Source organism: Otolemur garnettii, unplaced genomic scaffold (genome assembly GCF_000181295.1).
Source record: "Otolemur garnettii isolate 467f Iridium unplaced genomic scaffold, OtoGar3 scaffold00066, whole genome shotgun sequence".
Taxonomy (NCBI): domain Eukaryota; kingdom Metazoa; phylum Chordata; class Mammalia; order Primates; family Galagidae; genus Otolemur; species Otolemur garnettii.
This window is the reverse complement of record NW_003852461.1, coordinates 10,178,420-10,190,763: the sequence shown is the minus strand read 5'-3', so window position 1 is coordinate 10,190,763 and position 12,344 is coordinate 10,178,420. Positions and strand designations below refer to the sequence as shown.

The 12,344-nt window shown below is 34.5% G+C and overlaps 1 protein-coding gene and 1 non-coding gene across 2 annotated transcripts in view; one reads left to right on the top strand and one right to left on the bottom strand.

Annotated features, from left to right (window-relative positions):
- The window catches only part of EFCAB7 (EF-hand calcium binding domain 7), a 40,304-nt gene that overhangs the window by 26,944 nt on the left and 1,016 nt on the right, over positions 1-12,344 (bottom strand). The window contains exons 2-5 of the mRNA XM_023515123.1: positions 9,405-9,616; positions 8,687-8,773; positions 7,810-8,005; positions 6,984-7,105 (exon numbers count right to left, since the gene is read on the bottom strand). Of these exons, the coding sequence (XP_023370891.1) occupies positions 6,984-7,105; positions 7,810-8,005; positions 8,687-8,773; positions 9,405-9,616 (617 nt within the window). The remainder of the gene's footprint in view (positions 1-6,983; positions 7,106-7,809; positions 8,006-8,686; positions 8,774-9,404; positions 9,617-12,344) is intronic.
- Positions 4,355-4,416, top strand: LOC111726462. Its single transcript, XR_002774227.1, has one exon. It is a non-coding gene; the product is annotated as a U7 small nuclear RNA (small nuclear RNA).

Sequence of the window (12,344 nt, the reverse complement as noted above, 5' to 3'; positions counted from 1 at the left end):
ATTATGTTAAGTAAAATAAGTTAGATACAAAAGATAAATATTGTATGATTCCACTTACATGAGGTACCTGGATTGGTGATATCCAGGGAATCAGAAAGTAGAGAATCACTAAAGTAGTTAGTTGCCAGGAGTTGTGGGGAGGGGGAAATGGGAACTATTGTTTAGTGGGTAGAGTTTCAGATGAAAAAGGTCTGGAGATGGATGAGGGTGATGGTTGCACAATTCAAATGATGCAATATTCAGAAATTCAATTTAACTTGTCTATGATTAAAGTCATTTAATCACAGGTTGGTTGTTTAGGTCATGCCCGGTGGTTCCCGCCTGTAATCCCAGCACTCTGGGAGGCTGAGGCAGGTGGACTGCTTAAGCTCAGGAGTTTCAGACCAGCTTCAACAAGCATGAGATCTTTCTCTACTAGAAATAGGAAAATCAGCCAGCAACTGGTGCCTGCAGGTGCCTGCAGTCCCAGCTACTCTCTTGAGTCCAAGAGACTGAGGTTGCTGTGAGCTACAATGATGCCACAGTACTCTGCCCTCTGTTTCAAAAAAAAGAGTTGGTATACTATTACTTAGTTAACTTTTTCTGAAATCTTAGATATTTAGGTCATTTCCAATTTCTTATCAGTATAGAAAATGCCAAAATTGGGCTTGAGCTAAAAATTCAAGTTCAACTATTAATGATAACTAAGTATGTGCAAACTTTCATTTAGCTTCGCTAAAAATCACTTGGATGGGAACATATATGAACTAAAAACAGATGAGGGCATTACCTTAGAGCCAAATGCCTTTAATATAACCAACATGACCTTGGACAACGATCACTAAAAAGGAAAAAACTACTTAGACAGTCTTTAGACAAGTTACCCTTTGAAAGCACTTGAACTATGATTAGGACAATAAACAGAAAACGTTTTCCTTTCAATCAGTGCTGAATATAGCATCAGAAGGAATTTTATTTAGTGTATTTTATAAATACATTTTTGTATTTCCTTATCTGGAATGGTATTGGATACTAGTTTAGAATTATGGAATATCAAAGGTAGAAGAAGTCTAAAAAGCAATCCAATCAAGACTTACTTCTTGATTTATGAGAAAAGTCTGAAAAATAAAGCAATATACGTAATGTCACAGTTCTTACTGATTGCTACGTCTGTTTTTTCTATCAGTTATATTCTAAGTTCTACTATATTTCACATTTAAATATCTGCCGTGATTTTTTTAAGCCAGTTTTTAAAAGAAACATTGTGTTTATAGTATTATTATTATAAAGTATGATAAAGTATTACCATTTTGAATTATCCAGGTATTTAAGTGTTAAGTTAAACTTAGTTTTTCTTACTTAAAAAATAAAGATTTTAACAGCTACAAACTTTCTTAAATTTGTATTGTAATCATGGCTGTTGCAGTTCTCCCCAGTTTAATGAAACTGTAAAAAATAATACATTATGCCTGGTACACTGGTAGTGAACATAATTTGTGAAAAGTCTTGTAATCTGTAATTTTTCCACATGCTGATGATACTTCAGGGGGCAGTGCCATGTACTAACAGGACATGATTTATAAAATTTATCTTCAGAGCAAGTTAAACTTTTTTTTTTTTTTTGATACAGAGTCTCACTGTCACCCTGGGTAAAATGCCATGGCCTCATAGCTCACAGCAACCTCAAACTCTTGGGCTCAAGTGATCCTCTTGCTTCAGCCTCACGAGCAGCTGCCCACTACAATGCCCAGTCATTTATTTATTTATTTATTTATTTATTTATTTATAGATAGGGTCTCACTCTGGCTCAGGCTTGTCTTGAACTCCTGAGTTCAGGCAATCCACCCAACTTGGCCTCCCAGAATGCCAGGATTACAGGTATGGGTCACTGTACCTGGCCCAAGTTAAACATTTATTACACACCTTTCTTAAGTTCCAATTCTAGAAAATAATGCTACAGTAGAAGATAAAATATTATTTTTTCTGAACAATAAGTCTGTTCAGAAAGACAGCTAAATTTCATACTACAACATTTTACATGGATTAATAAGCCTAGGAAATGGTAGAATAACAGCTATTATAAAACAGAAGTATGACCAAACTTCAGTAGAATAATCAAATGATTTTAACTGCCAAATAATAGTACTAGGAGAATCTGTAGCTCTACTGTTTAAAAGGAAGCATTTAATTTCGTAATATCTGCCGAGTTATTAAACACACAATGCTTTTTCAACCTAAAATTTACTTTAAAACAAAAATTTAATCACACAAAGCTTTTTCTCTAGGACCCATATTAAAATGTTATGAATTAAGAGATAAAATTACTGAGAAATTGGCTGAGTTTGGAAAACAATTTTAGAATGCTAGAGTAAAAAAGTGTATGTATGATACAATTTTTTGAGACTGTAAAGTAGAAATAAAATAGCTTGTAATTCTCATATAGGACATGAGGTGGTGCTATATTCAACCAGTTCAGGTAAATTCATATGAATCCAAACAGAACTGTTAACTACTAATTTATAGATCTCAAACGAAAGCTACAACCTAATTCTAGCCTAAGAATATGGGGAGGGGAGAAGGCCGCCCGTGGTGGTCACCTATATGGTCTGTCTAACAAAGGTACAAGTGAACTTTTCTAGAACTAGAGCATAAATATTTTAACACAATAACTAAGTAAATGACACAAAGTCTATGTTAACCAGTTTGATGAAAATATTTCAAATTGTATATGAAAACACTACACTGTACCCTATATTTGCATTAATGCATACAGCTATCATTTAATAATTTAAAAAAAAGTTGACTTCATACAATCATGAAAAAAAAACTTGCTTATTTTTATTCATAATATTTAAGGAAATGTTGAAAAACACAAATTACAAATATAAAAGCAGAAAATTCTAGCTACCAAAAAAACTGTATCGTTACATTTTTCTTGATTTGATGTACAAATTTCATATTTTTTTTTTTTTTTTTGAGACAGAGCCTCAAGCTATCCCCCTGGGTAGAGGGCCGTGGCATTACAGCTCACAGCAACCTCCAACTCCTGGGCTCAGGCGAGTCTCCTGCCTCCGCCTCCCAAGTAGCTGGGACCACAGGCGCCCGCCACAACGCCCGGCTATTTTTTGGTTGCAGCCGTCATTGTTGTTTGGCGGGTCCGGGCTGGGGATTCGAACCCACCACCTTAGGTGTACGTGGCTGGCGCCTTAGCCGATTGAGCTATAGGCGCCGAGCCCAAATTTCATATTTTTACTAAAATTTTAAGGAAGGAGAATAATCAAGCAGTAGAACATCCATAGATATTAGATTAGGCACTTGTATCACCATCACCATCATCATCACTGTCGTTTTTTAATAAAGATATCCTATGTCACATACTTACTAGAGAGCAATTTGCTTTTTGGTATAAGTAAGTAAACCCATGGTTACTGAATTTTTTGTTATTAAAGAATTATAAACTATACATAACTAAAAACAAAAGGTTTAGTAGATGGTTTACCAAAGGAAAAACTGATGTGGATTCCCATCTAAGTGACTGGTTGAATTGATCAACATTTTGAAAATGTGAGAAACTACTGTAGCAAAATTATTATTTGAAGCTTTCATAAAAATTAACAATGAACCATTTTGTGCTTTAAATGTTTGTATTTGTATTGTTATATGTTAACATATTTATGGTATGCAGCATAGATGCTGTACACTGTATGTACAGAGACATTTATAACATAGAGACTGTGCATCATGCGACCTGTGTCTATGTTGTACGGCATACATGCATAAAATATATCTGTGAGTCTATTCTAATTAGGATTCTGGCTACAGAAGTATCACATCTCTGGAGTTTACACCTGATGCTCTGGGGCTTATTCTAATTCTAGTCATGACTGGCTTTAGCAAGGAAGTAGAAGTTATTCCTCTCTCCAAGGAGAATTCCTGACATTCCTTGATCATTACAGAGCCTAAGCAAGTGGATAGAACTGAAGATTAAAAAACAAATAGTAATACAGTACCCTAAGTATGGCCAAGAGAAAGTAACATACACATACACATGCCTACAGGATCTTACTTCCTCCTGTAATTCAAAACCTTTACCAACTGTGTGGATTTATGGTTTATGCATTTATGGTCTTATGCTTACGATATAATTTTCTAATTTTTGAAAAGTCTCTCCTTCTCTATCCCAATTCCATACTTCTTTATTCCACATGAAACTGGGGTATCCAAATTTGTTTAAAATTGATTTAAAGCATTTGAAGAAAATTAATTTAATAATCCTTTTAGTAATTTATTCTGTATTGAATAACTAACCACTTCTCAGAGTGGTTATGAAACTTCAGAAATGTATAAAATTTACAAAAATTTTAAAAATAACTTCAAGTGTTACAGCTCCTTCAGAATTTGTCTAGCAAGTTTTCTGGTTTTTACTGGAACCCTCCCTCAACATTCCGCCCCCCAACCCCCCGCAAAAAGTAAAATGCAAACAAAGAATTCTAATATCGAGAAAGTAGATGATCTAATGCAAGGTGGGGGGCAGAGGAATTAGGGAGCAGGGAGAGAGAAGGAGATAGGGGACTGGGGGTCACAGTGCACAGCACACCTGTTGGGGGCAGGACACAATTATAAGAGGGACTTTACCTAACAAATGCAATCAGTGTAACCTAATGCTTTGTACCCTCAATGAATCTCAAACAATAAAAAAAAAAAAAGACTAATTATCATGAAATCCACCCCCCCCCAAAAAATGCAAACAAAGAACTGAATGCTGCTAGGTATGCTGCTTTCAGCTCACCTAGGAAAGAAAAGACAGTAAGCAACAGTAGGCAGTATCAAAAGCAGAAACAGAGTATTAAAATACAGAGTCATCACACTGGTCATGGTGTATCACACCTGTAATCCCAGTACTGTGGGAGGCCAAGGCAAGCAGATGGCTTGAGGCCAGGAGTTCGAGACCAGCATGGGGAACATAGCAAGACTCTGTCTCTACCCAAAATAAAAAACTTAGCTGGGTATGGGGGTATGCGTCTATAGTCCCTGATGCTCGCAAGGATAAGAAGGCAGGAGGATAGAGAGATTAAGCCCCGGAGATTCAGGCTGCAGTGAGCTGTGATTGCACCATTGCCTTCCAGCCTGGGCAACAAAGTGAGACTTCCTCTTCAGAAAAAAAAAAAAGAGGTATCAAATATTTCCAAAAGACATTAAATTTTATATGAGTCACACAATTAGAAAGTTAACAGTATTCCATCTTCCTTTACTCATTAAATTATCTTAGGAACTTTTACCTAATTGCCAGTTACTATCCGCACCCTACTCTTGATGTCTCAGATAGATATAGAACTTTTCTTTTATTATTATTGTTGGGGATTCATTGAGGATACAGAGAACCAGGTTACTGTTAAAGCTAATACTATGTCCCTGTCCCTGTGTTAAGTGTTTTACTTAGATGACTCAAATCATTCTAAAAACACACTAAGTTAATTATTTCCAATTTATAGACAAGAAAACTGAGACCTAGAATGGATGCTGACTGACTTACCCAAAGCTGAACAGATATTAAGTGACCAAGCTCAGGTCTGTCTCTATCCAAAGCTCTTCACCAACATCTGGGACATATCTTGGCACAGAGCAGTCATTCAATAAATACTTATTGAATAAATGAATCATTATGCTGTACTACCTTAGTGTACTGTTAATAATAAAATGAAAATTTCTATTTTTAATTCAAGGCCCATATTCTACACTAAGCAAAATAGCTGGCATACGTTGCCTGCTTAGTAAATATTTGGTGAATTGAACTAAACTTACAAAATTGGCCCAATTAATGACACAGATAAAAGATCTTATTGTGACTTCATGTAATCCATATTAATATTTATTTATATTTCTCTTTACACTGGCTAAAATTATGTTTACCTATACTTTCGAATCAGGTAAACCATAAATATAGTAGAATCTCTTAAGTTGACCACCCAAAGAGGCACTAACAATCTGATGGACACACGGAGGTGGTCAACACAAGGAAGCAGGCCTGCTGTGTGGACATGTGCATGTGGTGCATGTCCAGTCTATGGAAATTACTTCAACTTAAGGAGGTGGCCAACGCAGGGAGGTGGTCAGCTATGGAGGTTCTACTGTTTCTATGTTAATTTTATTAACAATTAAGTTAATTGCAAAATAGAAAAAGCTTCCACGTTGGGAAATAATATTGTCGGAACACTAAATATTGTTTGTGAACATGTTGGACGTGCACACCAAATTGCTTAGGGTGTACAGATTCCTAAACAGTCTGAACAAAATTCCTTGGAGATAATGTTTTAAAATTTTAATATAGAACAAATGTCACTGTCTAGCAATTTAAAGATATAAGGGACTTCAGAGTTCAATAACAAATACAGAGTTGTTATTTGAAACAGAAATGGGGCTCTTGAGAACAATCAGTTCAGTATTCTAACAGCAGTTATAGTGTGTGGTCATAACCATTTTTTCCCCTTTTACAGAGGTCTCTAGGTGCACATTTTTAATGTATCCTAGCAGTTTCCAGTTAATGTTTTATATTTCTGTAGCTATTATTTTCTGTTGAAAGAAAACTAGTAAAGGCTGAGTCTAGAAAGGAAAAACAAAGAAAGAAGATCAATATTAACACTCTACAAACATTGACTTAGCAAAGTGACTTTGTTGTCTTTCTCTCATAGGAACTGATATTGAATGAATGACTTACTTATAAGAAACATGAACTGAAAGTATTTGTTCAACAAAACAAAAAACTTGCTTACCCAGGTATATAATTAGAGAATCTACTCAAGTTCAAAAATTTGAGTCATCATTTTTCTACTCAAGACCTTAAAATAACATTCTCATTCAACATGTATGCACTGGCTCACAGGTGGAAATGCTGCGTTCCACAGTATTCTAAATCCAAAAGGTTTCAGAGAATTACTTTGCAAACTTTACTGTTTCTGTAGGCACTGAATAGAAAAAGTCGTATCTATGAATTTAAAATACTATACCTTTATTAAGTTTGGCTCCGTTAACTTTGCGTTTCGGTTACTGTTAGCACTCATGGTAATTGTGAAGGAAACAGATGTTTTGAACTTTCTGGTTGTTGACAGTAAAGAATTCCTGGTGTCACCTGTAATAAGTCATGGTTATTTGGTCTCCCATTATAAAAAGTTGTCACTAGTTCATTTCTAAACACAATGCACTCTGGGAGGCTAAGGTGGGCAGATGGCCTAAGCTCACAAGTTCAAGACCAGCCGGAGCTAGAGCAAGACCCCATCTCTAAAAAAAAAAAAAATAGCTGGGCATTGTGGCAAGTGCCTATAGTCTCAGCTACTTGGGAGACTGAGGCAAGAGAATTGCCCAAAAGTCTGAGGTTGCTGTGAGCTATGACACCATGGCACTCTATCGGGGGTGGCAAAGTGAGACTCCGTCTCAAAAATAATAATAATAATAATAAACACAATGTAGTATAAAAGGTTCATTGTATTACTTTCACTCTTTCTTCTTCCTACTGAATAAAGTCAGAAGTTTTATATTTATCAGGCTTTAATGATCCCTAACTTATGGGCTACTAATAAGATTCCTTATTTCAATATGTCACCTTTTTAATCTGAAATTTTAGTTTTAATAAAATACAATGAGCATAGCCAAGTCAGGTTCTATAATAAAATTTTACTCCAATAGATTTTACAGCTAAGAGAGTCTAAAAATGGTAGCTAACAGAAGTTAGATTCTCATTTGTTTTATCACTGATAAGTTGAGATAGGAGGGAAAAGGTATCTGAACATGACCCTTCATTCCTGATCAAGACGTTCTTGGTGTTAATGTAAATACCTTTACTTGAGAATGTCTCCTCATCACCTTTTCTTATGAGTCTAGGTGATGGCTTTGGCACTGGTGATGGGTCTCTTTCAGGGTACCCTTCCATGTGGCTTCCAAACTGCTGACGCCTCAGTTTATTGTCAATCTCCAGTTTTTCTAGTGTAGTCTTGAGACACTGCTCATTGGTCGTCATATATAATTTACAAAACTATGTGAAATAAAAAGTAGTCCAGTGGGTAAAACATTCAATCATACATTCAGGAGGAGGAGAAGGCAAATGCACATTAGTAGGCAAGGGATAGCCTGATAGAGGGAACATTTCCTACTGTGCTTGGTTACTCATTTTATTTTCCTGAATCAGACTGACCAGCCTCGAGTGACCTAGGGAAATGCAGCCATGATTCAATGAGGAGGTCATACTGTGAGTGAAAATAAAATGCTACACAAGGAGAGGTGATTTATTATTTTTTTACTAGACGTGTAGACTTGCGTTTGTTCTAAATAATTTTTATGATTCTTTCATCCTAGAAAAGGTACATTTGTGAGGGGAGTCTCTATGTTTGTACGTATGTCTGTCTGTATGTATGAGCACACAGATTTTAACTTGGTTATATCATTTTTTAATGTAGTCATCAGATTACAATTTTGAGACTCGAGAGATTAAATTTCAAGTACAATGAGTATATAAGTACATCGCTGTCAATATCAAAAAGATGTGTCCCTTTAAAAATACTTTTCTGACATGTTAATTATCTTAATTTAACCACTTCACAATGCAAATATATATATATATATCTCAACACATTATGTGTATATCATAAATACACACAATTTTTGTCTGTCAATTATACCTTAATAAAACTGGGGGAAAGGGAAATAAATTATGTACCTTGATGTAGTCAAATTTGCCATCAGCATTTACATCAGCCAAATTTATTACGGCGTTTACTTCTTCTCTAGTCATCTTCTCACCTCTCTGGAAAAAAAAGATTTTAAAGCAACATCATTACCACTTGGTTATTCACAGGGTAGTAGAGACACATTTTAATCTTTTCTACAAGTAAATTTGACTATATGGTTTCCTTATAACTCATAATGAGCATTAATGTCAAGCAAGAAGGACACTTATATAAAATAAAATTTTATAATTTATTAAATATTGTGAAAGTGTGCTGGATTCTCATAAGTGGATCACAGAGTCTGTAATAACTGCTATTGAATTTAGAGTAATGATATTTTCTCACATTGTTCCAAGAAACAGAATGATTCCTAATCCCATTTATACTTTGTTTTCCTTTTATTTATCACTGATGGACCTATCACTGATTTTTTTTTTTTCCCTATCACTGATTTTCAAAGAGTTCTGGGCAGGAAGGAATTGCACAGGACACAAAGGGATTTTAACATAGGCTCAATTTTATACTTTAATCTTTTATTTACAAAGCACCTTTCATTCAGAAAGATAAGTACTTTATAAATAACATGTATCTGATTCATTTCACCTGCCCATGAAATAGTTATGTTTAATGTGAACTTCAGTAACCAAAACTAGATTCTAAGCTGTTTTGCAAAATGTACGTATTACAAAACGGTTTCACAGATCTTACCTTTGTTAGAAATTTATAAAGGTCAGTGTGTGATATAGAGCCTTCATCATTTACATCTAATTGCTTAAATGATTTTAACAGTTCTGCTTTTGAAGTAGGTTTTTCATTCCTTAAAATCATACAAAAATCATCGAAATTCAGTTTGGTAGTTTGTGGAGTCCAGTATTTACTAAGCATCTTTTGGGATGGACTTCTTCCTGCATGCTGAAGAGCTGCCCAACAACACAAGTATTGTTTGTTATTGTAATACCTGGAGTTCACATTTAACTGCACTTCTCTTAAAATCATTATGTATTATGATATTAAACAAATATGCTGTAAATACACCAATGCATTACCTACATGCCAATTGTTTAGTGATGTCAATGCATGCCTGACTCTGAAAAACAAAAACATATATGCCTCCAGCTAAAGATTTTTGGATTACTAATGCCAGAATTAAATACATTTCTCCTATTCTCACATTTGGTTCTTAACCTACATGGCTTAAATAACTGATAATACCTGATTTACTTAAGAGCTTTTAAAGGAAAAAAATTTAAAAACAATCATCTATTTAATACATTTAATGACATAAAGCTAACTGCAAAAAGCATAAATTACCTAAATTATCACTTTTTCTGGCTGAGCAAATACCGTAATGACAGTTCAGCTATAAAAAGGAATGAAATTCTGCCATTTGTAACAACACAGATGAACCTGGAGGACAACATCTTAAGTGAAATAAGCCAAGCACAGAAAGACAAACACCACACGATCTCACACACGTAAGGAGTCTAAATAAAGACAGTTCTGACCACAGAAGCAGAGAGTAGAACTGTGGTTAAGAGAGACTAGAGAGGGGACAGGAAGGCGAAAATGGGGAGCGGCTGGGCGATGGGTATAAAGTTGCAATTAGATGGCAAGTAATGGGTTCTGGTGTTGCCTTGCACAGTGGGGCGACTGGGGTGAACAGTGAGGCACTGAGCATTATAAAACAGCTAGATGAGAGGCTCTGAATGTTCTTTCCAAAAAGAAATGGTAAATACTTGATGTGATGGATATAAAACACAACATTTATATCTATTAAAACATCAAATTGCACCCCATAAATATGGATAATTATAATGCATCAATTAAAAAAAAAACCCAAACTGGAGTAAGGAAACCATTCATTTGAGAATATTGATGTCAACAAGGGACACACTCAGCACTGCTGGGTAGTGGCTTTAAAAAATATTAATCATATTCCAAATGTCCAGTACACGCACAAAAAGTAGCCACTTGCAATTACAGCCCTGATAAAAATCAAGAATGTCGACATACTTCGAGAGAAGACTATCATGGAGACAAATTGGTCAAACTACTCTTAATTAATTAACCATGTTCTTCTATCTGTGAAAGGCAAAAAAGTGGAGTCCTCTGTGGCAGCATTGGAGATAAAATAATTAAAAAAGAATCTTCCGGGCGGCTCCTGTGGCTCAAAGAGTAAGGCGCCAGACCCATATGCTAGAGGTGGTGGGTTCAAACCCAGCCCTGGCCAAATAAAAATGGAAAAAAAAATAAGTTAAAAAATGTAAAAAAAAAAAAAAGAATCTTCCATGATTTTAACAAAAGCCCTGATTACCATACTGTCCTAGGAACAAAATGTATTTTATTGAGTATGAAAATAGATAATTCCTTAATTCATTTATTAATAGAATCAGAGAAATGGCATACATGTTTTAGGATTCCAATCCTGGCCAACTCACACTCTTTAAAAGCTGGGAATAAAAGTAGAATCTAATGAATTTGTAATTTGAAGGCCAAAAATCTATAGTAAGGAAAATCTTAATTTTTGTCCAGTTTTGAGAAAATAGGTATGTAAAACAAGTTAGGACATATAAATAAAGAGGAAAAAAAAAGGTGTGTAACTCTTTCCCACAAGTTGGGGCAGCTAAAGCATACATATGCTTGCTATCTTCAGTAACAAAGAAAATATTGTTCTTAAAAATGTGCTTTTAATTACAAAAGAACTTCCTTAGAATAAAATTAATTATACCAAAATATGTACTCAGTTAGTAGACATTACCATATCTAAAAAACTGATACAATCTATTTCCTAACAACTAATTTTGATCTGTAGGTTCAGAATTAGTTGGAGCAACATTAAGTCTGATACTAGCAAAAACATTTTGTAACTGCAGAACTTTAAAAGTTAACAAGATACTTGCCAGGGTTTATTCTGAGGTTTACCAGAGTCCATAACACCTGTATTATTTATAAATTGACAAAAAAGGAACTCTAAAACTCTAAAACTGTGGCAATACTATTGCTTTATCCACTCCTAAAATGGAAACGTCACAGCACGTTTATGTACATTAAGTGGCAGGATACAGATGAAAGACATAGTAGAAAGAGATGGCACAGGTTCACATTATTTCTTTTAAAAAAGTAGATTCTCAGGAGTCAATTATTACAATGTTACAAAGAATATTTTACCATAAAATCAAAAGTATACATAACACCAAAGAGACAAACATTGCAGTATTACCCTCCCACAAAATTTCATCAGCTGAGAGCACCTTGATAACACACACAGTTTCCTTCACAGTCATGTAAAGCATGCTAAATTGGAAACTTATATTTCTTATCTCAGTATATTTTCACAAAAATAAAGAAAAAAAAACTCAGCTATTTTAGAAGTGATGGAAAATTAGATGTAATTTTAATTGGATTTCTGCCATACCATTTAATGTGTATGATTAAACACTCATATGTAAAATGCAAAACGGAAGATTTTACAAATTTTTTAAATTATGTAATTTGATGTAAAATTGAACACGACTTTAAAAATCACTTCAGCCACTGGATTTGTGTTTAAACTATTTTACAAATAATGTCTTTTATTAGACATCAAATACATTTTAATCTCTTCAATGTTCATGTTCCCAAAACGGCTTTCCTAAAATAGAGAACTTA